The 24,649-nt window shown below is 36.1% G+C and overlaps 1 protein-coding gene across 2 annotated transcripts in view; it reads left to right on the top strand.

The window, feature by feature from the left end:
• Nucleotides 1-24,649, top strand: part of LOC127880003 (E3 ubiquitin-protein ligase arih1l-like) — a 37,377-nt gene continuing 12,728 nt past the window's right edge. The window contains exons 1-9 of one of the 2 annotated variants that reach the window (XM_052427177.1): nt 1-142; nt 257-604; nt 7,655-7,722; nt 7,968-8,046; nt 10,188-10,265; nt 19,644-19,792; nt 20,650-20,716; nt 22,168-22,274; nt 22,716-22,830. In XM_052427177.1, the coding sequence (XP_052283137.1) occupies nt 386-604; nt 7,655-7,722; nt 7,968-8,046; nt 10,188-10,265; nt 19,644-19,792; nt 20,650-20,716; nt 22,168-22,274; nt 22,716-22,830 (882 nt within the window). In that variant the 5' untranslated portion in view covers nt 1-142; nt 257-385. The remainder of the gene's footprint in view (nt 143-256; nt 605-7,654; nt 7,723-7,967; nt 8,047-10,187; nt 10,266-19,643; nt 19,793-20,649; nt 20,717-22,167; nt 22,275-22,715; nt 22,831-24,649) is intronic. The other variant, XM_052427178.1, reaches the window with a different exon arrangement.

Consider the following 24,649-nt stretch of genomic DNA (forward strand, 5'->3'; position numbering starts at 1 on the left):
GGAGGTAATCTACATTGCGAAACTTGTTTAGAACCAAGAGTTATCTTACATGCGGAAGCTCTCCTTTGCGAAACCACGAAAAGTGTAATGAATACTGAATCCCACAATTCCAAGGTTGATAGAAAACAGACAAAACTGAAAAGTAATTCGTGGATATAGAAATGCATATTCTGTTAATATGTTGTCAATTCTCATAAGATCAACATCTATTGTACAGCCACCTTACTAGGTTATGTATATTTTTGTATAATTTCAGAAACTGAAGACCAGGAAATAGGGGTATTTGTACACGAAGTGACGTCATAAATGTAAATAAATACTGATCCGTTTGTGACATAATTTAGGAAACTTCAACATATATGCGTAGTTATTAAAATATACGAAAATGGATAGCGAAGATGAAATGAACTATGATGAGGAAGAGGAGGATTCACAAGAGGAGGACAGTAATGATGAGGACTTTGTTGACATAGCTATGGAGCCAGAACCCTCCACAGCATCTGATTCTCGCGAGACAGAAGACTTTCAGTATGAAGTTTTAACAGCTGACAAAATTGTCCATGTCATGGTCGAGTGCATTAAAGAAGTGAATGCGGTTGTTCAGGTAACCATGTCTGTACAAACACGATATTTTAGTAAAATAATATTTCAGTTTTATTTTTGGTAAGTCATTATTTAAAATACAATTAGTTTGCTGTGACCACACACAATAGCCAGGGGTGTGATTTCTCTTTGTCCAGGGTTTATTTCTGAAATTCACATAAATACATAAAAAAATGGAATGGGTACGACCCATTCCGTGGGTTTATTTCATAATCGGCTTGAAAAATCCACGGCCCACGAAACCACTCCACATATTCTGTATCTGTATCTGTATGGTACTCGAAACTAGCTCACTTATGAGCAAAACTTATCGAGGGTGTGGTGTGTGCCCTTTGATGTTACAATGTTAGTAGCACGATTTAGTTAGAACACTTTTGAATTGTTCACTTTTAGTACAAGTCACTACACTGTCTGGTAAAGAGTTCCAGTCCCGAATAGTACGCGGAATAAAAGAGTATTTATAAATGTCAGTGTTACTTGTTGCCAGTTTGATGGATTTAGAATTATGGTTACGTTGTGGGCGATTGTTGACTTCTAGGAGATTGTCAGCGGGGACGGCCACCAGGTCGTAGATGATCTTGTGGAAGAAAACCAATCGTTGGTCTCTACGTCGGTCCTTCAATGGTTGCCATTTCAGTTCTTTAAGCATTTCTGTTACGCTGCTCTTGCTTTTGTAGTTGTTACAGACAAAACGTGCTGTACGCCGTTGTACTCCTTCCAGTTTGTCAATGTCTTTTTGAAGATATGGATCCCACACAATGCTTGCATAGTCCAAAATTGAACGTACTAGTGATATGTATGCCTGCTCTTTGAAGTTTTTGTTGCTGTGTCTTAAGTTTCTCCTGATAAATCCAAGAATACTGCTTGCTCTGTTACAGACTTTATTAACATGTGTTGACCACTTTAAGTTTTCACTGATCTGAACTCCTAGATATGGATTATCTTCAACTTTTTTTAAGAAATGGTTGTTCAGAGAATAGTTAAATGTTGATGGTACAGGTTGTCTATGCATTGTCATGAGATAACACTTTGTTTCGTTAAACCTCATTCCCCAGTTTTTTGACCATTTTTCAAGTGAATGTAAGTCCTTTTGTAAGTTGATATGATCTTCAAAAGAGTTTATTGGTCGATACAAAAGACAATCGTCGGCGAAGAGACGTACTTGTGATGTTACACTTTTTGGTAGGTCGTTGATGTGGCACAAAAATAGTAGAGGACCGAGCACTGTACCCTGGGGCACTCCTGAGTCTACTGTGCATGTAGAAGAGGATTCACCTTCGACAATAACTTTTTGGCTTCTTTCCATTAAGAACGATTGAATCCATTTTAAGATGTTACCCTTTATTCCATAGTTTTCAAGTTTGTATAATAGTTTCCGATGTGGTACGGTATCAAACGCCTTACTAAAATCTAATATAACCATGTCTATTTGTTTCTTTTTGTCATACATTTTCATAATATCATCCATAGTAAGTATTAACTGGCTTTCACAGGAATGTCCACTACGAAATCCGTGTTGAAGAGACGTTTGTATGTCATATCGCTCTAGATGGTTTAAGATGTGTCGACACAAAATGTGTTCTAAAGTTTTGCAGCAGACGCTTGTTAATGATACTGGGCGGTAGTTACTAGCTTCGTGACGATTGCCCTTTTTAAATATAGGTGTGACGTTTGCATTTCTCCAGTCTGTTGGTAAGATGCCTGTAGATAGGCTTATCTGGAAGATATGGGTTACTGCAGGTGCAAGTTCCTCTGAGCAATGGCGGAGTACTTTATTCGGAATACTGTCCGGTCCACTAGCTTTATTTACATTCAGTGCTTTCAGAAGTTTTTCTACTCCAGGAATTGTTATGTTTAATTCTGTTATTTCAGGGTAACAAGGTTCACTTAACTCAGGGTTTCTTTCTTTTGGGTCTTCCTTGGTAAATACTGATTTGAATTGGTTGTTTAGAATTTCAGCCTTTGATTGACTGTCCTGATATAATTTTCCATTACTTTTTAGTGCTGATACACCCACATTGTCTGTGCGTTTTGATTTTATGTATTTCCAAAAAGACTTATTGTTCCCATCTTCCATGGACTTTGATAGGGATTCATTCACGTAAGACCAGTGTGCATTCCTTAGTTCTTTCTGTAGTTTACTTTTATAAAGTTTAAATTGGTCCCAGTCTTCTGATGCCTGTGTTTGTTTAGCTTTTTGGTGTAGTTTATGTTTTTTCTTGATACTATTTTTCATGCTTGATGTAATCCAAGGATGACTGTGTTTTTTAGATGTTAGTTTTGATGGTACGTTTTTATCAAGTGCACTGTTAATGCCATTTTTTAAAGTGTTCCAGCATTCTTCTGGTGATGACATATTACACACTTGGGAAGATAATTCAGCAGTCTTCGAATTAGCCTATAAGCCCGAAGCCCGAGTCGATTCTTGGGCCGGTCGGTCGATCCTAAATGCTTATAAAATAGCCCGACCGGTCGATTAAATATTTGAGCGTCATATCAATAACCTGATTTATATGCGTTTTTAAGAGGCACGATTAAATTTGCTTTTTAAATGCCTAAAATGACGTTATACGTTGTAAAGAATTGCATGAACACATGCGGCCGCCATTTTTCTAAACTTTCGTGTAAACATCCGGGTATATTGCTATTTAAAGTAATGATGCAATTGACGCCCAATCTAGATGAGATTATTCAAACTGAACACGCGTAGATCACGTTCTGGGATGTTCGAGCATCGGGCACTTCGTAATGTTTTAAAATAATGACCAATCTAGAAGCGTAATTAAATTTAAGAAGCGTTTTCCGAAAATGTATTTATAATTCATTAACAATGAACGAAGTAATTTTCAATAAAAGAGTCTGTAAGGGATATTGTAAGCATTGGGTTAAAAACAAATTGATCCTTATTACAGTTAGATTTGCATGTGTTTTAATCGATCATTCTTGCGTATTAGAAGACGTTTTTTTAACTAATTATTAATAAGTGTAGTACTTTCGTTTGTTCTGTAATCTCGTTTTGCTACGTGACCTACTTTGCTACTTAAAATCTGTTTACAAATATACAAGCAGTCTTCGAATTAGCCTATAAGCCCGAAGCCCGAGTCGATTCTTGGGCCGGTCGGTCGATCCTAAATGCTTATAAAATAGCCCGACCGGTCGATTAAATATTTGAGCGTCATATCAATAACCTGATTTATATGCGTTTTTAAGAGGCACAATTAAATTTGCTTTTTAAATGCCTAAAATGACGTTATACGTTGTAAAGAATTGCATGAACACATGCGGCCGCCATTTTTCTAAACTTTCGTGTAAACATCCGGGTATATTGCTATTTAAAGTAATGATGCAATTGACGCCCAATCTAGATGAGATTATTCAAACTGAACACGTGTAGATCACGTTCTGGGATGTTCGAGCATCGGGCACTTCGTAATGTTTTAAAATAATGACCAATCTAGAAGCGTAATTAAATTTAAGAAGCGTTTTCCGAAAATGTATTTATAATTCATTAACAATGAACGAAGTAATTTTCAATAAAAGAGTCTGTAAGGGATATTGTAAGCATTGGGTTAAAAACAAATTGATCCTTATTACAGTTAGATTTGCATGTGTTTTAATCGATCATTCTTGCGTATTAGAAGACGTTTTTTTAACTAATTATTAATAAGTGTAGTACTTTCGTTTGTTCTGTAATCTCGTTTTGCTACGTGACCTACTTTGCTACTTAAAATCTGTTTACAAATATACAATACTTTTCACGGTTGACACATGCTTATCAAAACATCGGGAGTAAATTAAAGAAGCAGACATTGTCATTTGGTAGATTGGGCAATTAACACACCCAGTGGCCTTTTGTTCTGAAGCCACATGCCGACAATTCAGAAATTCACTGGCAATTGTCCTAGTAATAATACGATAATAATCAATTTGCTTTAAAATAAAACCTAATACCGGTCAAACTGATTAATGGAATCATCGAATGAGAACATGTGTAATAATAAAGTTACAATAAACAGCATAATTATCTGGTGCATTTTGTATAAAATGCATTTCAAAAGGAAACAGAATACCCTTTATTACTGTAATCACATGCGTCTGTTTTTACTAATGGAAGTAGATTTTCTGATTGTAAATAACTATGTTGGTGTTCCTGGCCAAAAAAGTCATAACATTTATATTGACTTCTTCGGGCTTTTAAACATGTCTTCGGGCTATTCAAACTTCCATCTGATAAGCCCGAAGGGCTATTTGGCTAAAATATTTAGCGTGAAGACTGTATACAATACTTTTCACGGTTGACACATGCTTATCAAAACATCGGGAGTAAATTAAAGAAGCAGACATTGTCATTTGGTAGATTGGGCAATTAACACACCCAGTGGCCTTTTGTTCTGAAGCCACATGCCGACAATTCAGAAATTCACTGGCAATTGTCCTAGTAATAATACGATAATAATCAATTTGCTTTAAAATAAAACCTAATACCGGTCAAACTGATTAATGGAATCATCGAATGAGAACATGTGTAATAATAAAGTTACAATAAACAGCATAATTATCTGGTGCATTTTGTATAAAATGCATTTCAAAAGGAAACAGAATACCCTTTATTACTATAATCACATGCGTCTGTTTTTACTAATGGAAGTAGATTTTCTGATTGTAAATAACTATGTTGGTGTTCCTGGCCAAAAAAGTCATAACATTTATATTGACTTCTTCGGGCTTTTAAACTTGTCTTCGGGCTATTCAAACTTCCATCTGATAAGCCCGAAGGGCTATTTGGCTAAAATATTTAGCGTGAAGACTGAATTCAGCCATGTTTGTTTGTATAATACTCCAATTTGCTTTCTTATAATTGTAGATTTTCCTTCTATTAGGCTTGTTATATTTTGGCTTGATGTCGCAGTCTATGATCACTGTTTCATGGTCTGAGATACCAGGCGCTGTGTCGCATGATTTAACTAGACTTGGGTTGGAAATAAAACAAAGGTCGAGATTATGATCATTTCTTGTTAAGTTCATTTGTACTTGTTCAAGACTGTGTTCTTCTGCAATGTCTAAGAGATAATGGTGTTGGTTAGCTTGGTTACATCCAGACTTTACCGCCAATGAATTCCAATCAATGTGTGGAAGGTTGAAATCTCCAGCCAAGATGATTATTTTGTCTTTACATTTTTGTTTAATTTTACATATCGAGTCATTTAGGTACTCTAAGGCACTGATATCTGCGCTTGGTGGTCGATAGTAGGAGCCCACTTCAACATTCTTCACTTTTGTTTGAATTTCAGTCCAAATTATTTCGCACTCAGTGTTACTATCATCGATGGACCACGTTTGATAATTGTCTTGAGTTGTTATAAATACACCGCCTCCTTTTTGATTTCTGTCTTTACGATGGACATTTGTCTGGTAATTTTCAGGGAATATTTCAGAGTTTGTAATATCGTCTGACAACCACGATTCACAGCCAATGATGATGTCTGGTTTGAAGTATACTACTGATTCCGCCATTTGTGTTCTTTTGTTTCTTATACTTTGACAGTTTGTAATAAGCAGTCTTAAGTTGTTACGTTTGATTAGGTGTTGGTGAGTAGTGTTTACTGATCCATGTTCTGTTGATGTTGACGATAACAATCTGCGATGTCTTGGGCTACTAAATGCTGTCGGGCTGAATGACGAGTCCACTGACGGTGGTACACTGGTAGATTCTGCATAAGCATTTTTTGAAACCAGCTATATAATTGGCTGTCGTTTCTCAATCTTCAAATTAAAATCGGCCTTTAAAGTGTGTTTCGTATTTTTAGCTGATTCGTTTGCAAATGGCGCTGTTGTAAAGCGAAAATGAAGATTATTGAACAAACGTATCTCACGAAATCTCAGAGATTGAAAAATTATTAAAAAACAAATATAAATTGGAAAGGGAAGAAATAACAGTGGAAATAAATCAGAAAGAATACGACTTTCTTAATTGGTAAACAAGTTCCACTGTCTTGGTATGGCTATAGTCATATTCCATATGTCATGATGTGAAAAAATCTTGAACTACGGATCCCGTGGAAAATTTTCGTTACTTGAACACTATAACATCGTTGACCTTATTTTGAATTTAAAGACATGGAGCTCAATGGAAAGATTGGTGTCATTGGTCACATGGATCTGAACATTCATTGATTTTGATCACAATTAATACTGGTTACTTTGCATAAAATGTTAAATGTGAATTTAAGGAGGTTTTCATACATAAATCTTGTTAATACGTTAATGATAATGTTTATTTAAATGTTTGTTTTAAGGTTTGTCCTTGCTTTATGCACATTATTAGCGTGGTCAAAATCAGTCTACAGAATTTTCCTCACCTCAGACTTCACCTCAATCACTCCCCTGAGCTGCAAATTAAAGTCTGTGGCTTTAAATGATATATTTGGCTTTACAAAGCATGAGGTCCGATAACTTTTTTAATTTAACAGACCTCGCCAGATTTTACCGAACCTTGTTCTTCTTTAACCATCCAATGGAAAATACATTTTATAGAGTTTATTATTATTTTTATTATCATGATGTTCAAAATGTTTAACAATTCTAAACGCAATACAATAACAGCTAAATTTAAACCTTTTCTATGAAAACATGTAGTAAAACTTTCAAATTAAGGTGAAGACATCTTTCGGATTAGTTTATATGTTGCAAGTAATTTTTAACAGCAATATAAAGCACACATACTCTTTTGTTTTTATTTTTGAACAATCTATCAAAGTAAAAACTAAAATAACATAAACCAGTCCGTGTTTGTGTTTTTTATTTATTCCTAGTATTCATTTTCAACTAAAACAATATTTGAAATATTGTTTTTTGTTGGACTCGAGTGCCGCAAGTTTAGGGAATGATAGCGTACCTCAGCAAATTTTATCTGAAATGTCCAAGGTCTGACGTTTTTTGCGTGGGTAGTATGTGTTTCAGTGTTGACATGAAGTTTAATTGATTATGCATTATATGTTTGTCCTTCTGTTAAAATATGCCAGCTGATAAATTAATCTTATTTGATTTTTAGATTCCAGCAACTATAACAAGAATCCTTTTGAACCATTTTAGATGGGATAAAGAAAAATTAATGGAGAGGTATTATGTATTTTCAGTTAAAATAATTGTTTTAAAACCTAAGTTGCCAAAATGTACATTTAAAAAAAATTTAAGTGACAGTACTTTGTTATTAGTAATTATACTTATAATACACTATCAAATAAGAATTTCTAGAAAAATTTAAGTGTTTTGATAACTACTTTATCACTTTTATATTCAATGTTCCATTTTTTATGTATGTAATATTACTAAAAAATGTAATTACAACGATATGTTTTCTTCAGGTACTATGATGGTGATCAAGACAGTTTGTTTTCGGAAGCTCACGTTGTTAGTCCATATCGAAAAGATCCTAGACAAAAGGTTATTATGGACACTTAAATATTATGGGCCATACTATGCTCCAGCTAGGATTTGAAATGGGAAAAGGATTTTTTTGCAAAAGATGAATATATGTTAATTTCCAAATTTGAAGAATTCAGGACATGAATTTTCCCAATTTCAGGGTTTTTTACCTAATTTGTCTGGACCAGTTGGCTCAAGGTCACTATTGCTCAAATAGATAAAAGTTTGCACACAGTAACCTCATATAGGATGGAGATATTTTTCTAAAATTGTGTGTTTAGGTAGATAAATGCAAATCTAGCTAGAGTTGACTTTGGGACCATTGGGGTCAAGGTCGCTGGATCTAAGTACTGAAACTGTTTTGGCCCGATGGAGGTATTTTGCTGTAATTTTGTTCATAGGTAATTTGCATTTGGGACTGGTTTGTTCACAGTAATTGTTATTAAAATGAAAAGGTGGATCATGTTCAATAACTTGTGTTTTGATGAAAGTATTGAGATTAAATTTAGTAGGCAGCTTAGACGTAAACCTTGCTTTCAAACTTGATAGAATTTTATTTAACTAAAGTAATGTGGTAAATAGTTTCTTGTCCAGGTCACATTGCCAGTCCAATGTATACCTGCCTCTGAGGACAGGCAGTAAGGCGATTTCATGGCGTCTGTTTGAATGTTTTTTTTTGCTCACAGTTAATATTTTTAAGTTTTTAAAGCGGGACTGCACGATTTTTATATGAGTTAAATTGTTATATATTGAGTAGTATATGTTACAATAACACAAAATAGGCAAGAAAGTTATACATTGAAGACGAATTTCATAAAATGCAGCAAAGACAAATTAGCGCCCCGAGCATTGTGACAAAAATATTTCGTAAACATTTTCCTACCATAACCAAAGCATTGTTCTTTTCATTAGGATCGGAATTATTGTTCATGTGTTGTATGAATAGATATCGTTGCAGGCAATTTAAATGATCCGTAAAACTAAATTTAGATTAACAAAGTACATGCTAGATATACATGCTGGGGAATTCGACTTTACAGACATTTTTGATTTCAGAATTAAATATATATCTGGCTTATTTCGCATTTTTCGACACATGTTTTTCTTAACTTTTATTTTAATTTATACAGAAATATAATTATGTATAATAAGTTTTTATACATTTTATATAAATTTATAAATATTTGACAAAATCTTGCTGTCCGGCTTTAAAAGCCTTTTTAAATACATGTAAGGTTCTTATTATGTTATTATGTAACCATGTTTTTGCAGATCTGCAATAAGTCTTGTTTCAACATCATGTAGATTTTTCGTGAAGGGTATGGTCTGAATTCATTGTAAAATAAAGTTAAAACTACGACCGTTCGGTACAGAAGTTTATGGACACGTGCGCATTAATAGGGGGAATATTGGACAGTCTTGTGGTACAAATGACTACAGCTTACTGTATTATGTAGATCATTTTTTGAATGTACATGAAAAAATAAAGATCCTTTTTTATGCCCCCCTTCGAAAAGAGGGGATATATTGTTTTGCACATGTCGGTCCGTCCGTCGGTCCGCCACCAGATGGTTTCCGGATGATAACTCAAGAACGCTTAGGCCTAGGATCATGAAACTTAATAGGTACATTGATCATGACTGGCAGATGACCCCTATTGATTTTCAGGTCACTAGGTCAAAGGTCAAGGTCACAGTGACTCGAAATAGTAAAATTGTTTCCAGATGATGACTCAAGAATGCTTACGCCTAGGATCATGAAACTTCATAGGTACATTTATCATGACTGGCAGATGACCCCTAATAATTTTGAGGTCACTAGGTCAAAGGTCAAGGTCACAGTGACTCGAAACAGTAAAAAGGTTTCCTGATGATAACTCAAGAATGATTAGGCCTAGGATCATGAAACTTCATAGGTACATTGATCATGACTGGCAGATGACCCCTATTGATTTTCAAGTCACTAGGTCAAAGGTCAAGGTCACAGTGACGAAAAACGTATTCACACAGTGGCTGCAAATACAACTGACAGCCGAAATGGGGGGCATGCATGTTTTACAAACAGCCCTTGTTTTAAGATGATAATGTTTTGCTGGTTGTACTCTAAATGTGGTCTAGGAGGACACTCTTTTTGCTTATTGTGATTTTCATGTTCTTTAGAGATCTACTCGAGGTTCTACCAGTGCATCAACAAGTGAAAGCATGTGTGAAATATGCTGCCTAGTAATTCCACACACAGTAAGTTGTTCTAAACATAGATGACTGGGTAAGGTTTGAACTGCGCTTATTGATTGGTTGAATCACAAAAGGCACAAAATATGAGCCACTTCATGCAGAAAAAGGTGTTATGCCTTATGTGGCCAGGGTAGCTTCAGACCAGCCTGTGCAATCACTATAATCTATCCAGACTGCTATAAAGTCACGCAACAATTAGTGGTCTCGTTAGCATGTGTGCAGGCTGGTCTAGAGATACACTGGCAGCACATGGTTGTATACCCATTTTGGCACGACGCGGCTCATATATTAAAACAAAATTCATTGCATTAATAGTTACAAATGTTTGTGTACACATGGGAATTGATAAAAATGGCACTAGTTATACTTGACAGTTAGGCCACACAAAATTGATCAGCTGTTTGACAGTATTCAATTTTGCCACAGAACAAGGGAGCACAAAACAAAACCTGTTATTCAACACGCGATATGTTGAGAGGTACGAGCTCAGTGGATCATAAACATAATATATTGTACATATAAATTGATTTTTTTGACAAACTCATTGAGCCTATCTATGCCACCATTTTGCACTGTTTTACTTTTTAATGAATAATATTTTGTAAAACATGTGCAGTAAAATCCTTTTTTGCAATATATTGGCCAAGATAAAATCGGAGTAATTATCATCCAAAAGTCACCTACACGTAGTTTATAAAATACATTGTTAACACTATAGGGGCCTCATTTATGACTCAATATTGGAAAAATTAGTTTGGAATGTTTATCTTGACAAATTTGAGACTGATTTCTGGCTCACATGCTTCCAAAAACTAGGTCACTATGTCAAAAATATTAAAACATAATACATTTTTATCACTGTAGAAGCCACATTTATTACTCAATATTGATGGAACTTGTTTGGAATGTTTGCCTTGATAATATCTTGACTGCTTTTGAATCTAGGTCTGTTGCATCCAAAAACTAGGACTGGGTAAAATTTTAACCGCTTTGGGGGTTTGCTATATGACTCATTCTTGAAGAAACTTTGTCAGAATCTGTATCTTGACAATATCTTAGCTTAGTTACAGGTCACATGTGTCCAAAACTAGGTCACCAAGTTTAATCTAAGAAAGACCTTGTTACCACATGACTAATACGCCACATTTGTGACTCAATCTTGATGAAACTGAGTCAGAATGTTAATCATTACATGATGTAGGTTGAGTTGGAATCTGTTTCACATGCCGCCAGAATCTAGGTCACCCAAATATATTATAAAAACAAATTTTTTAAATAAAATTCATTTTAATTATTAAATACTTACCTGTTATCGTATGCTTATACTTTCCAAGGGGAAATAACTCATCCGGAATTTTAACTGGGAATCCGCCACCTCAATACCGTTATACAGGCCAGGTTAAACATAGTGCAATGCAACCTAGCAAAAAATCGGTAACCAACCCTCAATATTCTTTCAATATATATACAAAAATATTAATCGAATAGCGGGGTGGGAGGTGGGACTTACCGATAACAGGTAAGTATTTAATAATTAAAATGAATTTTATTTAAAAAATTTGTTTTAATCTCATAAATACTGACCTGTTATCGTATGCTGATTTTGCAGCTGCGGTGGGAAGGTTCGTATATATTTTCCCAACACAGTAGAACCCATAAACAGGGTTATCAGCTAATGATATCAAGTAATCTTCGTTAAAACGGTATTAATTATGACTTCTCGGACAGAGTAATATGTCTATGTCGTAAAGCAGACACTACCGTTAGTGAAACCACAACAAGCCCAAACGTATACAAATTGTATTGGTGGCACTTCAGAAAACGAAGATAAAAAGATGACAAGGTGGTCGGATTCCTCCAGTAAACAGCTTAGAGCACGTCAAAAAGTGGGGTGTGATTAATATATGCCCACAAAACAGACAGAGCTCTTAATTCATGCGGTCAGATCCTAAAAAAGAATGAATCCTTAGATAGGATAAAATTAACTTTCCTTAGTCGAGGTCTAACCCCGAGAAATAGAAGCCGCAGACACATCTCCCCCCCTTTTTTTGGGGAAATGAAGAGTGTCTTTGAGAACCTCGAATGGACTTCTGACTAACACTGCTGAGATAGAACTTCAAAGCCCTGATTGCCCAAAGAAGTTTATCCTCATCTTCATGACTACCAGTTTAAGAAAACTTGGAAACTTGAAGGTAGAAGCCATATAGAGGACTTGATATTAAGCAAGGAATCCTGGCTGACACAACAAAGTGAAAACAACAATAGATCCAACTGGAATTGGTCGTATTCAACAGAAAAAGCATGAATTTCACTTCTCCGTATGGTAAAAGCCATAATAAGAAGGAAAACCGTCTTAAAATTATATTGGAACTGTTAATAAGCCTGATGTAAAAGGTTCATAGGGAGCTTATTAAGCATCCCAACATGTTACACAAGTCAAAACTGCTTAAGAAGGTAAAGGAACGAAAAACATAGTGTTGGCGTTCCATAGTTTGGATCAGTTCCAAAATAGGTAAGACAGCACAGAGTTGCGATGACTTACACAAAACAAGGTATACGAAAGCATAATCTCTATACTTTGATGAAGAAAAGAACAAATTTCTTATCATCAAGAAAAAGATGAGAAAAACCTCTATGTATCTAGCAGAGTGATTAAGGTAATAACTATGCTCTCAATTACCCAGTAAAAAATGAATTTCCATAGAACCTTTATACAGTTCTGATGGAATTATCCTTGCACAAGTAACAAGGATTGAAACTCTAACAGAAAAACGTTCTTCTGTAGAGATAACTAAAAGTTATTAATGGCCAGACATGAAGTGGCACATGTTTGGATCAGTAAAAATATGTCTCAGTGAGATATGATATTTGACCTGTGAAGAAGTTTCCTGAAAATAATTGTACAGGAGACTTAAAAGGTCGTAGAACCATAATCCCATGGTTCATTAAGTATATATCATGAAATTATGGCAAAAACTCAGTTATTGCAAAAACTCACCAAGAAGGCAAGATATTCCAGTTTATGTCAATGGACGAATGTATAACAATCGCACACCCTGCTGGATCGATTTCTGTGAACTGCATTGTTGACGTTGTTCAGCATACCGGTATACACTGCGATATACGATCGCATAACGCTAATAACTAGCCTTTGATGATAAACAACATTCTTTGATATACTATGTACACCATGCAACTCGTCTGCAACTTCACTGCCGCATGCGCAATTACATTATTGAACCCAACGGAAAAATAATTCGAAAGAAAGAACTGCAGGACAAAACATCCAACAGGGCGTTGAGACGAACTGGTATGAGAAAGACGATAGAGAAAATTTGTTGTTCTTGCAAAGAACGAATAAGTTTCTGATTTCCAGTTACAAGGAGTGATAATATGATCACCTCCGTGTCTGTAAGTAAACCACGACCGATGTGTGATAGTTGAAACCATCACAAAGGAATCGTGAAAATATGTTGTAAATGAAAAACAGCTAAAAAGAATTTTCGCTTTTCAAGATGTAGATGTGCAGGTGATATTCGTTAGGATACCACATAATTGAGAAAATCAAGATACGTTGTTCTATGTGATCGTCCATAACCTTATCTGCTCACATCTGTATAAGATGTAAGGAAGGTTGTGGTAGAATAAACTATATTCTTGCCAAGATAATCTTCTAGTCTAGACACCACTGAATAGTGGTAAATAATGACAAAAAGATGGAAATCTGTGTCATTAAATAATCCCGAGATTAATACAATTATCTTAAAAATAAAGCTGAAACGGACCTAAGAAAAGACGTCTCAGCAGAAGGACCGGTGACCGGACCGGTAAATACCGACCGGTGACCGGAACCATTTGTCAAGGATGGGTGGGCAAAGAAACCACGGCAAGCCGAACTTTCCCACTCCAAACACACTTGAAAATTGGTAGAATAGGACAGTGTTTAACACTTATAAGTTTATGACCTATCTACAGAATATAGCCTCTTCTTGAACCAATAACAGGCGCCTTTAAAATCCTGGATAATACAGGTAGCGAAGTCATCGATTTGCGAAGTACGGAAATATGATTGATAGTGGTACCTCCGGAATCGGAGGTGTGATGGCAGAAAAAGGTGAAAACCCAAGGGGTAACCTTAAGCGGGTCCACGCTTGCCGGTAGAATGCATGGAAGTCTTAAATTCTGACTTGATTAATCCATTTACTTCAAGACTTCTAACCGGGACGAATTCCGAAAGGAATATGACCAGTTATAGGAAGACGGCCTGTTATGGCCAGAAGTGTAATAGAAGAATAACTTTAAGATGAGGTCCCTCCAGATCCTAGGATCTAAGATCTGAGTTCAATAGGTCCTAAGCCATCTACAAGACTGTAGCCGCTATGCGGTCAATCTGATAGGCAATCCTATGTATCAAAACTCTTGTTGATTCCAGTAGCTTGAAAATATGCTTTGCCGTAGGAGCATTAGAAAAGCAGAAGTCGATACAAATGTCGTCTTGCTAATCCTGCTAGCGTCATAAATGTGTCCCAACTGTTCCGTGACACTGACTGCAAAGTCTGTAGCCGACAGGTAAAGGCGGTTAAAACATTTCATCCTTCGGGTCTCGAACATAAAATTAATAGAGGTCAAATAGTAATGTTCGACCTCAATGCTAGTCTCAGAGCCCACTTCAGCCGATCTATCTGCAAGACCAGTAGTCTGCATGTAGCCGGTTGAGATAGAAGTACAAATAACAGATATGGCATGATTTGGTAACCGTCGCCAGTAGAACATCAGTATTGAAAAACACAAAAAGTCATGTAGATTGTTGAATCCATAAAATATAGTATTCAATACAATCATAGCCAGGGGTATACAACTATGTAATGTAGACGATACTCGTGATACTAAAAATTGACCGATGAACGGTGACCAATGTCCGGTGATCGGGACCGGTTTAATATAACTGCGTCAGAATGGAAATATCTGGTGCAGAAGAATGACCATCCACGAAGTCATCTGATAATGTTAACCGGAAAACAACGGTAGATTATCAGTATTAATAGGCATAAGTGTCCTTGTAGTCGTAGTGGAGAAAAGAACAGCTTATCCCGAAGCCTGAATGTTAAACGAACTAGTGTTCGTATACAACTACGGCTCGGTGACTGCAACATGTGTGGATGCCATAAGAAGAACCATCACACGTGGAATGGAGACATGATATTCCTAAAGGAATAAAATGGAGAACGTCGATATGACCAGTAGGTTCATTAACGCCTACGTGAGAAGTGGCGACATCCATATAACTTCGATGCCGAAATATTGTTCGGCTACGCTGGAAATATTGTCTTCTACAATATTGTCTCCGTGAGCATTGACATGATCGCTTACGAGCGTATCAACGCCGAGAACTGCTCAATGAAGGAGAGGTATGTTCGATAACTATCCAGTGGTGCTCAATGCAGTCCGCTGATGTCTACGTGAAGGTTGACGACGTCCTCGTTTCCTGCGATGTCGAGATCTGGATCGGCCGAGATGTGGATCGGCTGCGATGAGACCGAGATCTTCTAGAATAACGTCTCCGTGAGTGACGACGTGATTGCTTACGAGAGCCGCGACGATGAGAACTGCTCGACGAAGAAGAGCGTGTCCGATGTCTAATCCTTGATGAAGACGATGTATTCAACGAAGAATAGGAGAATAATTCAATGAAGAAGACCGAGTTCTTCTTCTTGACCGGTGACTGGTGTTATCGGTGGCAGGCCTAACTGATGACTGTTGACCGGTGACCGGAGCGGTGATCAATGACTGGACTGGTGACCGGACCGGACCGTTGACATGACCGGACCGTTGACATGACCGGACCGGTGACATGACCGGTGACCAGACCGGTGACCAGACCGGACCGGTGACATGACCGGTGACCGGACCGGTGACATGACCGGTGACCGGACCGGTGATCAATGACCGGACCGGACCGGTGACATGACCGGTGACCGGACTGGACCGGTGACATGACCGGTGACTGGACCGGTGACATGACCGGACCGGACCGGTGACATGACCGGTGACCAGACCGGACCGGTGACGTGACCGGACCGGACCGGTGACATGACCGGTGACCGGACTGGTGATCAATGACCGGACCGGTGACATGACCGGTGACCGGACCGGCCGGTCAGACGTCGATCAATGGTCCGTGATCAACGTCCCCGGTGACGTACCGGTCATATCATGACCAGTGTTGTCACCGGATAATGACCGTATGGCGGATGCCAACTGGTCCGGCATTGGTCGATGTCCTTGACCAATGTCATTGGGCAAAGACCGGCTGACGGGTGTCGCCATATGGTCTGATGTTGACCGACTGTCTTAGAGACTTAGCATAGTACGGTCGCAATCGTGCCCGATACCCGGTGACTGATACTGCAACTATCATCCATGATCTGCGAAGTCACCGGGTATTTATCCACTCTTGTTTCTGCGACCATCATGTAGTCGAATATATGAAAAACAAGAGCAAAGCATATTCAACCATAAACTTAGACACAAAAATTCAACTAGAAGATAATAAAATAACAACTGATTTATACTCAAAGCCAACTGATAAACATCAATATGTCCAATATGACTCAGACCATCCAACAAATGTGAAGAAAGCAATACCCTATGGATTAGGAATACGTTTAAAAAGAATATGTTCTGACGAAAACAAATACAGACATCGTAAAAAAGAACTAAAACAGAATCTACAAAAAAGAGGATATCCAAATAAATTTGTAAACCATGAGCTATCCCGAGTTGATAATTTAAATAGGAAAGACTTACTTAAGAAGAAAGAAACAAATAAAACAGCCAACAAGAGAGTACCACTAGCTATAACTTATTCAAACAACCTTCCAAATATCCACTCAATAATTCGAAAACATACAGACAAACTATATAAATCAGACAGAATGAAAAATATATTCCCAGACGTACCAATAGTTGCATACAGACGAGATAGGAATATCGGTGACATTTTAGTTCATGGAAAAACAAACAAAGAAATAAACAAACGTTTTCAACTAATACCACAATCGTGTAAGACTAATTGTATAGTCTGTAAAATGTTGACAAGAGGTTTTCATAACAACCCAAAAAGTGACATTCCAAACGAAGCAATAAAACAGAACTGTAACATTTATAACTTGGTGTACGGTATATTTTGTATTAAATGCCAAAAGATGGTATACGTCGGAGAGACGAGCAGATCATTAAAGGAACGTGCCAAAGAACACGAGGCTGACGTGCGACTACGAAGAGAGAAACCAATCTCAGAACATTTCAATGGTGCAGGCCACAGAGTGCAGGATATGGGTGTATCAGTGTTAACACAAATAAGAGACAGTTCCCATTATTACAGACTTATTAAAGAATTGGAATTTATAAAGAAGTTTCAAACGCAATCACCAAATGGACTAAATACAAAAAATCAACTTGATGTCCTGCTACGGGAAACTATCTTGTAAAAAATATATGTGAAAAACATTTGATATTAATCATCAACATAAATGGATGTAAAACTAATAGTACTTTATGCAATTTATCTTGTCCATAATGTGTATATGATATATAGAATAGCAAGTATATATGATTATTTAATCAAATATCATTTGAATATTATACATAGATATGGATTGAAATAATAAGAGTCATTAAATAAGTTTACCCTATTTAATTTATGATAATAAGTTAAGGTAGATTATAATTACATATGATGATGATTATTTTATTGTAAAATATCAATTTATTAAATATATAAAGCACACATTTAACATAGGATTAAGATACAATATGTAAGTGTTTAACGTCATTTCATTTTTGGCGAATTTTTACATTTTTTTGGCGCCATTTTATATAACGCCATTTATGACGTCATCATGTACAACGTCATTTGACGTTTAAAAACATTTTTCTTTGTTATTTAAATTGTGCAGTCAAAAGACGTAAAAATGTAGTTAACATATAATTTCCAATGTTTTGATAAAGGCATTATGCCGAAACGTCAATTAAAGGAGTATAATCAGAGAGTTATAATTTTTTAATATCCCTTCGGATAATTCATAATGAAAATTATAAAAATACTGCCGTTGATCATAAATTAAACAAAAGTTTAATTCAAAACAGATGAAAAATAAAATGACGATCAATTAGATTGTCATACGGAACGTTAAAATCATTATTGCACACAATGGCAAATGATAAACAATCTGTCAATAGAAGAACACGCTTTGCACGATCTCGTAACACATTAGAAGAACATGCTTTGCACGTTCTAGCAATTAATTAGAAGAGCACGTTTTGCACGTGGTCGTTCGCGCCTGAAAACACCCAGCATGGTAGAAATAAACCATTGTTCGATAAAAACAAGCATGGCTTACCTTTTACAAATGAAACAAAATCCATTAAATCCACACAAATTAATCCGAATGAGAAATAAAAAGATAAATAACACAATTTATCTATTCAAAACCCCAATCAACCAAGTGAAAAACAATATTTTAATTCAGAGCCGTAAAAGACACGTATACACCTGGTTGATCCGGAAAGAATATTGAGGGTTGGTTACCAATTTTTGGCTAGGTCGCATTGCACTATGTTTAACCTGGCCTGTATTACGGTATTGAGGTGGCGGATTCCCAGTTAAAATTCCGGATGAGTTATTTCCCCTTGGAAAGTATAAGTATACGATAACAGGTCAGTATTTATGACATTAAAACACCTTGCTACATGTACTACTAAGAAGGCCATATGTATGATTTAATCTTGAATTTTATTTTTGATAATGCCTAGGCCAACTCACATATGTAAAAAAAACTAGGTCAAAAGGTTGTTAAGTTTCAACAATTGGTTTGCCTCAATCTCAGATGAATGCTTCATGACCATCATCGGCTTGTTGTTTATTTCAAAGGTACTGTGAATTAGCAAGAGTTGATTAAAATTATTTTCTGGAATGCTGTAGATTTTCGTTTTTCTCCAAACAATTAGAGGCATTATATAAAACTATCATTGATAAGCTAGACATTATACAATTACAATTTTATGATTATTGTCTTAATTTACATAAAGGAACTTGTTATTTTTTTTTATTTTAAGAAGATGTTATTAAAAGATGTGTTATCAATAGACTTTCAAATTTATTGATTAAGGATAAGTGTTCTAACAGTTTTTTTCCAGCTTTTCATTATTTATTATTCGTAAACGAACATAATGTTAATATTTTTCTTAATGTGAAATGTTAGTTTGCTTTTTTGAAAAAAAAATCTGTTTGCAACTCAGACAATGTGTTTTTACTTTTTATTATGTCAATTGTGAAAAAGACTGTAGAGTTTTACTAATTGTTTATGACTATCTTTGCAGGACATGGCAGGCTTAGAGTGTGGTCACAAGTTCTGCTTTCAATGCTGGACAGATTATCTTACCTCAAAAATCATAAATGAAGGCATGGGTCAGACTATATCCTGCGCTGCATACGGTTGTGATATACTAGTAGACGATGTCACTGTCATGTAAGTGGGGCAGAGAACAGTTTTTTTAATGCAGATCTCAGTTGTTTTGTAATATTATTTAATATGTTACTCACTTCATTCATATTCGTGAACAAATGTTTATACAAGTGTAACCCTTTACCAATTAGATATTATTTTGATGCATTTGTAGTCCCTTAGAAAGTTACATTTAATAAATTAAATACCTTTCTTACTATATTTAAGTTTTAAAGGCTTCATTTCCAACCCTTAGGTACTGATGAGAAGCAGACAGCATAAAACCTGAACAGACTGCAAGTTACTCTCAGGCTGTTCTGGTTTTATGCTGGTTGCAAAAGTCATGTTCACTTTGCTTCTTATGGGGGAAAGGGTTAAACAATTGTGCTGATATAGCCATGTTGGTTAGCTCCTTGTAAATTGTTAATTGTTTGCAAGCTAATTCTTTCTATCTGGAAAGAGTTAAGTAGAGTTTAGTATATTATTCCTCATTGCCAGATGGTGTGTCATTGTCATACAATAACTGAATAGCCGCGGTTGTTAAATTTGATTGAGTCAGTTTCATTCGTCTCAATTCTTTTCAGCTGTTATACCAAGTTTTATTTGACAAGAGAGCAGTAAATGTTATTTTATTAATCTTTTATTGTTGGTTGAACAGTACAGGGTTGAAAACAAATTTAAACTTGCCTTATTTCAAATAAGCATACTTGCGCTCATTAAATTATGAATGTTACCTGGCCCCTTTATTTAAAATTATGCTTGTTTTGACACATACTCTTATAATTTCATTTTAACTAATATGAGGCTGTTATTTTTCATCTCTCTCTGATTTGAAACTGTTAAAATGTGGTTTTACTTGAAGAAATGTTGATTGATTTCAGGGACTTAATAAAAGATGCAAAAGTGCGATTAAAGTACCAGCACCTTATAACAAATAGTTTTGTTGAAGTAAGTATAAAATGCGTACTTCATTGTTTTCCTACAGTTATTCGTGCGTATGTATGGGTTGCTGTATGCATATATTTGTTTATCATGGGATGAAAAAGTATATATAAATATAGAATGTTCAATTTTGAAATCAAGGCTTTCCAATATGCGTAACACAGGGCCCAATTCCATGAATGCTCATCAAAATAATGAGCTTAAGTAGCAAAACATCTAGGGAGAATAGAAGGGTGAGAACCTGAACCTTTATGCTAGCCCCTGTGGATTGTTCCAGTCATTCCACTGGAGTTTAAAATTTGGAAGTTAGGACTTTCAAGCCTTATATTTTATAATTTCTTTTCATAAAAGCTGACATTCTACTTTTATTTTAGTATTTTAGTGTGGAAGTTGGTCCTATTTGTTGCTTGTTTTAATATAATTGTAAAATTACAATCAAGAAAGGTTGATTTTTCAATTCCAAGAAACATCTACAAGTTGTAAAATGGAAGTACCGCTGCTATTCTCGGGGTTAATTGATGCCCAGATGTCCTTTAACTGAAGCCCTGCACCAAAATAGTGCATGTCGTTTGAAAATTAATATATTTGGGCAAATGTTAAATGGGAAATGAAACCAGCTATGCTCCAATATCTTAATAACAAGTTTAATGCTATGAAATTTCTAGGATTTGGCACTTAAGAAGAAAATTTTGCAAGACTGGTCTGGGCCCGTATTCACCAAACAATTCTTAGACTTAAGTCTAGAAATAAAGAATATTTTTTAAATTGATATATTCAATAATTGCTTGAATTTTGAGTAAAATGTGTTATTAAACACCTCTATCAATGGCATCTTCATATAGAACATTGTGTTAATGACATAATTACCAGTGGGGGCATCTATATATTCAAACACTGAATGCATTTTTCTTGGTTCCAAGTCTTTTCTTTATTCTTAAGTCTAAGAATGGGTTGGTGAATACGGCCCTGGAACTAATTGCTGCGAACAGTTTTGTGTCTCAAAACGAAACTTTATAGGAAGTGTTTTATATACTATGTAGAAGTGTAATAAGTTATTTTAATATGTCACACAATTTGTAGCAAAGTTATGTGCCCTTGAAAGCCTCTTGTCTTCGTGTGTGATCATTGTGAAGTAATATCATACTAATATTCAACTTTTGAAGCTGCTCAACACCAGGGGTATTTGTCATTGTCAATATCTGTTCTAGTTTATAAGTTATGTTTAGTAGAAATTGTTAATTATAATTGTGTGTATATCACATGTGCAATTTTCACTTAAATTGGTATCTTATGTCTCGTAAATATTACATGTTTATGCTATATTGCAATTTGAAAAGTGAACTTAGCTAATGCAGTTATATCTGACTCTAGAATCATGAGCAATTGGCTCCATATCTTTCCATGTGAGAGTGTATGGATTGTCAGCTTGTCTGAGATGTGATATTCCTCTGTTACAGTGCAATCGTCTATTACGTTGGTGTCCTGCCCCAGACTGTGGTCATGTAATCAAAGTCAAACATTACGATGTAAAACCGGTTCGCTGTACCTGTGGACATACATTCTGGTAAATATTTGCATCACTTTGCTTGATTCTTGTTAGCTATCTTGATTTACAGTACCTAACCTTGCCCCGTGACTCCAAAAGTCCTTGATCTTAAACCTATTCTCGGTAAAAAATCTTGTTTAAATAGAATGCTTAGTACATTTGAGCTTAGATCTTCTTTTGTTGAATGTTAAATGATGTGATAAAGCTTCAGGATTTTATGATGCTAGGCTCGCATTTTTGTAAACAATTAGAAATGTGTAATTACTGAAACTAACAGAACTTTGGTTTTAACAGTCAGATATTGAATTGTGCTTGTATCTTTATTTCAACAAAGTCATGTTCCAAGAAAAAAAATGTTGAAAACTTGACAATTAAAGTGGGAAATGAAGAACAAGTGTAAGCTCTAAAATATCAAAACATTGTGTACAGCCTCTCACATTAATCATTATTGCTTTACAGCTTTGCCTGTGGTGAAAACTGGCACGACCCTGTGAAATGTATTTGGCTGAAACGGTGGATCAAGAAATGTGATGACGATAGTGAAACTTCCAATTGGATAGCTGCAAATACTAAAGTAAGCAAGCACTTCATCTATATAATGTGTTCTCAGCGTTAAAAAAACTGTCTATACCTTTATATAGGTGAATTATGTTTTCATAGGCTTAGAAGTTGGTACTTTTTCTGTATAGCACAAAACGCAAGAGTTTAAATGACGTGTGTGTATTAACACATCTAGCTATAAATTTGTTGAAAAATTCAATCCTTTTTAACCAGGTTTTCCGAAGGAATGTTTGTGGGCGGGCAGGCGGTCTGGTGGGTGGGGGAACAATTCTGAATGAGATTGTCCGGGCCATAACTATGTCGTTCATTGTGAGATTTTAAAATAATTTGGCGCATTTTGAATTTGAATTTGACACAATGGGGGGGTGTAACTAGGAACAATCAGTAACAATGCACATTTTGTATTGTCTCCCTTTATCAGATTTTTTTTTATCCCCACGCTTTTTTAAAAGCGTGGGATATTGTGGTTATCTCCGCCGTCTGTCCGTCCTGGCCACTATCTCCTCCTACACTATTAGCACTAGAACCTGGAAACTTACACACATGGTAGCTATGAGCATATGTGCGACCCTGCACTATTTGGAATTTTGATCTGACCCCTGGGTCAAAAGTAATGGGGGTTGTGGTGGGGCCGGGTCAGAGATTTTCACTCATTTTTTTATGTTATTTTACATTTACTTCTTCATTTCTACACCCCATTTACTTTAAATTGATACTGAACATCTCTTATGACAATACAGACAATCTCAACTATGCATGGCCCCATTACCAACCCTCTGGCGCCCCACCCACATAGACCACACCCACCCAAAATTGCCTTTTACTATAATTTCTTCATTTCTACACAGATTCACTTCTAATTGATACTGAACCTCTCTTATGACAATACAGTCAATCTCAACTATGCATGGCCCCATTACCAACCCTGGGGTGCCCCGCCCACATAGACCACATCCACCCAAAATTGCCTTTTACTATAATTTCTTCATTTCTACACCGATTCTTTTCAAATTGATACTGAACTTCTCTAATGACAATACAGTCAATCTCAACTATGCATGGCCCCATTACCAACCCTGGGGCGCCTCGCCCACATAGGCCACACCCACACAAAATTGCCTTTTACTATAATTTCTTCATTTCTACACGATTCACTTCTAATTGATACTGAACTTCTCTTAAGACAATACGGTCAATCTCAACTATGCATGGCCCCATTACCATCCCTGGGGCGCCCCGCCCACATAGACCACACCCACCCAAAATTGCCTTTTACTATAATTTCTTAATTTCTACACGATTCACTTCTAATTGATACTGAACTTCTCTTTTGACAATACAGTCAATCTCAACTATGCATGGCCCCATTACCAACCCTGGGGCGCCCCGCCCACATAGGCCACAACCACCCAAAATTGCCTTTTACTATAATTTTTCATTTCTACACCGATTCACTTCTAATTAATACTAAACTTCTCTTATGACAATACGGTCAATCTCAGCTATGCATGGCCCCATTACCAACCCTGGGGCGCTCCGCCCACGTAGGCCACACTCACCCAAAATTGCCTTTTACTATAACTTCTTCATTTCTACACCGATTCACTTCTAATTGATACTGAACTTCTCTTATGACAATACGGTCAATCTCAATTATGCGTGGCCCATTACCAACCCTGGGGCGCCCCTGGGTCAGACATGCGGCGTAGGGATACGCGTCGGCCTCTGCCGCTCCATTTCTAGTTCAAATTGAAAAACTGATTTTAAAGACAATTTTGTCTCTTGTTGGAATGAGTTTAATTGCTAGATTTTTAGCTCGACTATTATATACG

This window comes from Dreissena polymorpha, chromosome 4, assembly GCF_020536995.1.
Source record: "Dreissena polymorpha isolate Duluth1 chromosome 4, UMN_Dpol_1.0, whole genome shotgun sequence".
In the NCBI taxonomy this organism is placed as follows: domain Eukaryota; kingdom Metazoa; phylum Mollusca; class Bivalvia; order Myida; family Dreissenidae; genus Dreissena; species Dreissena polymorpha.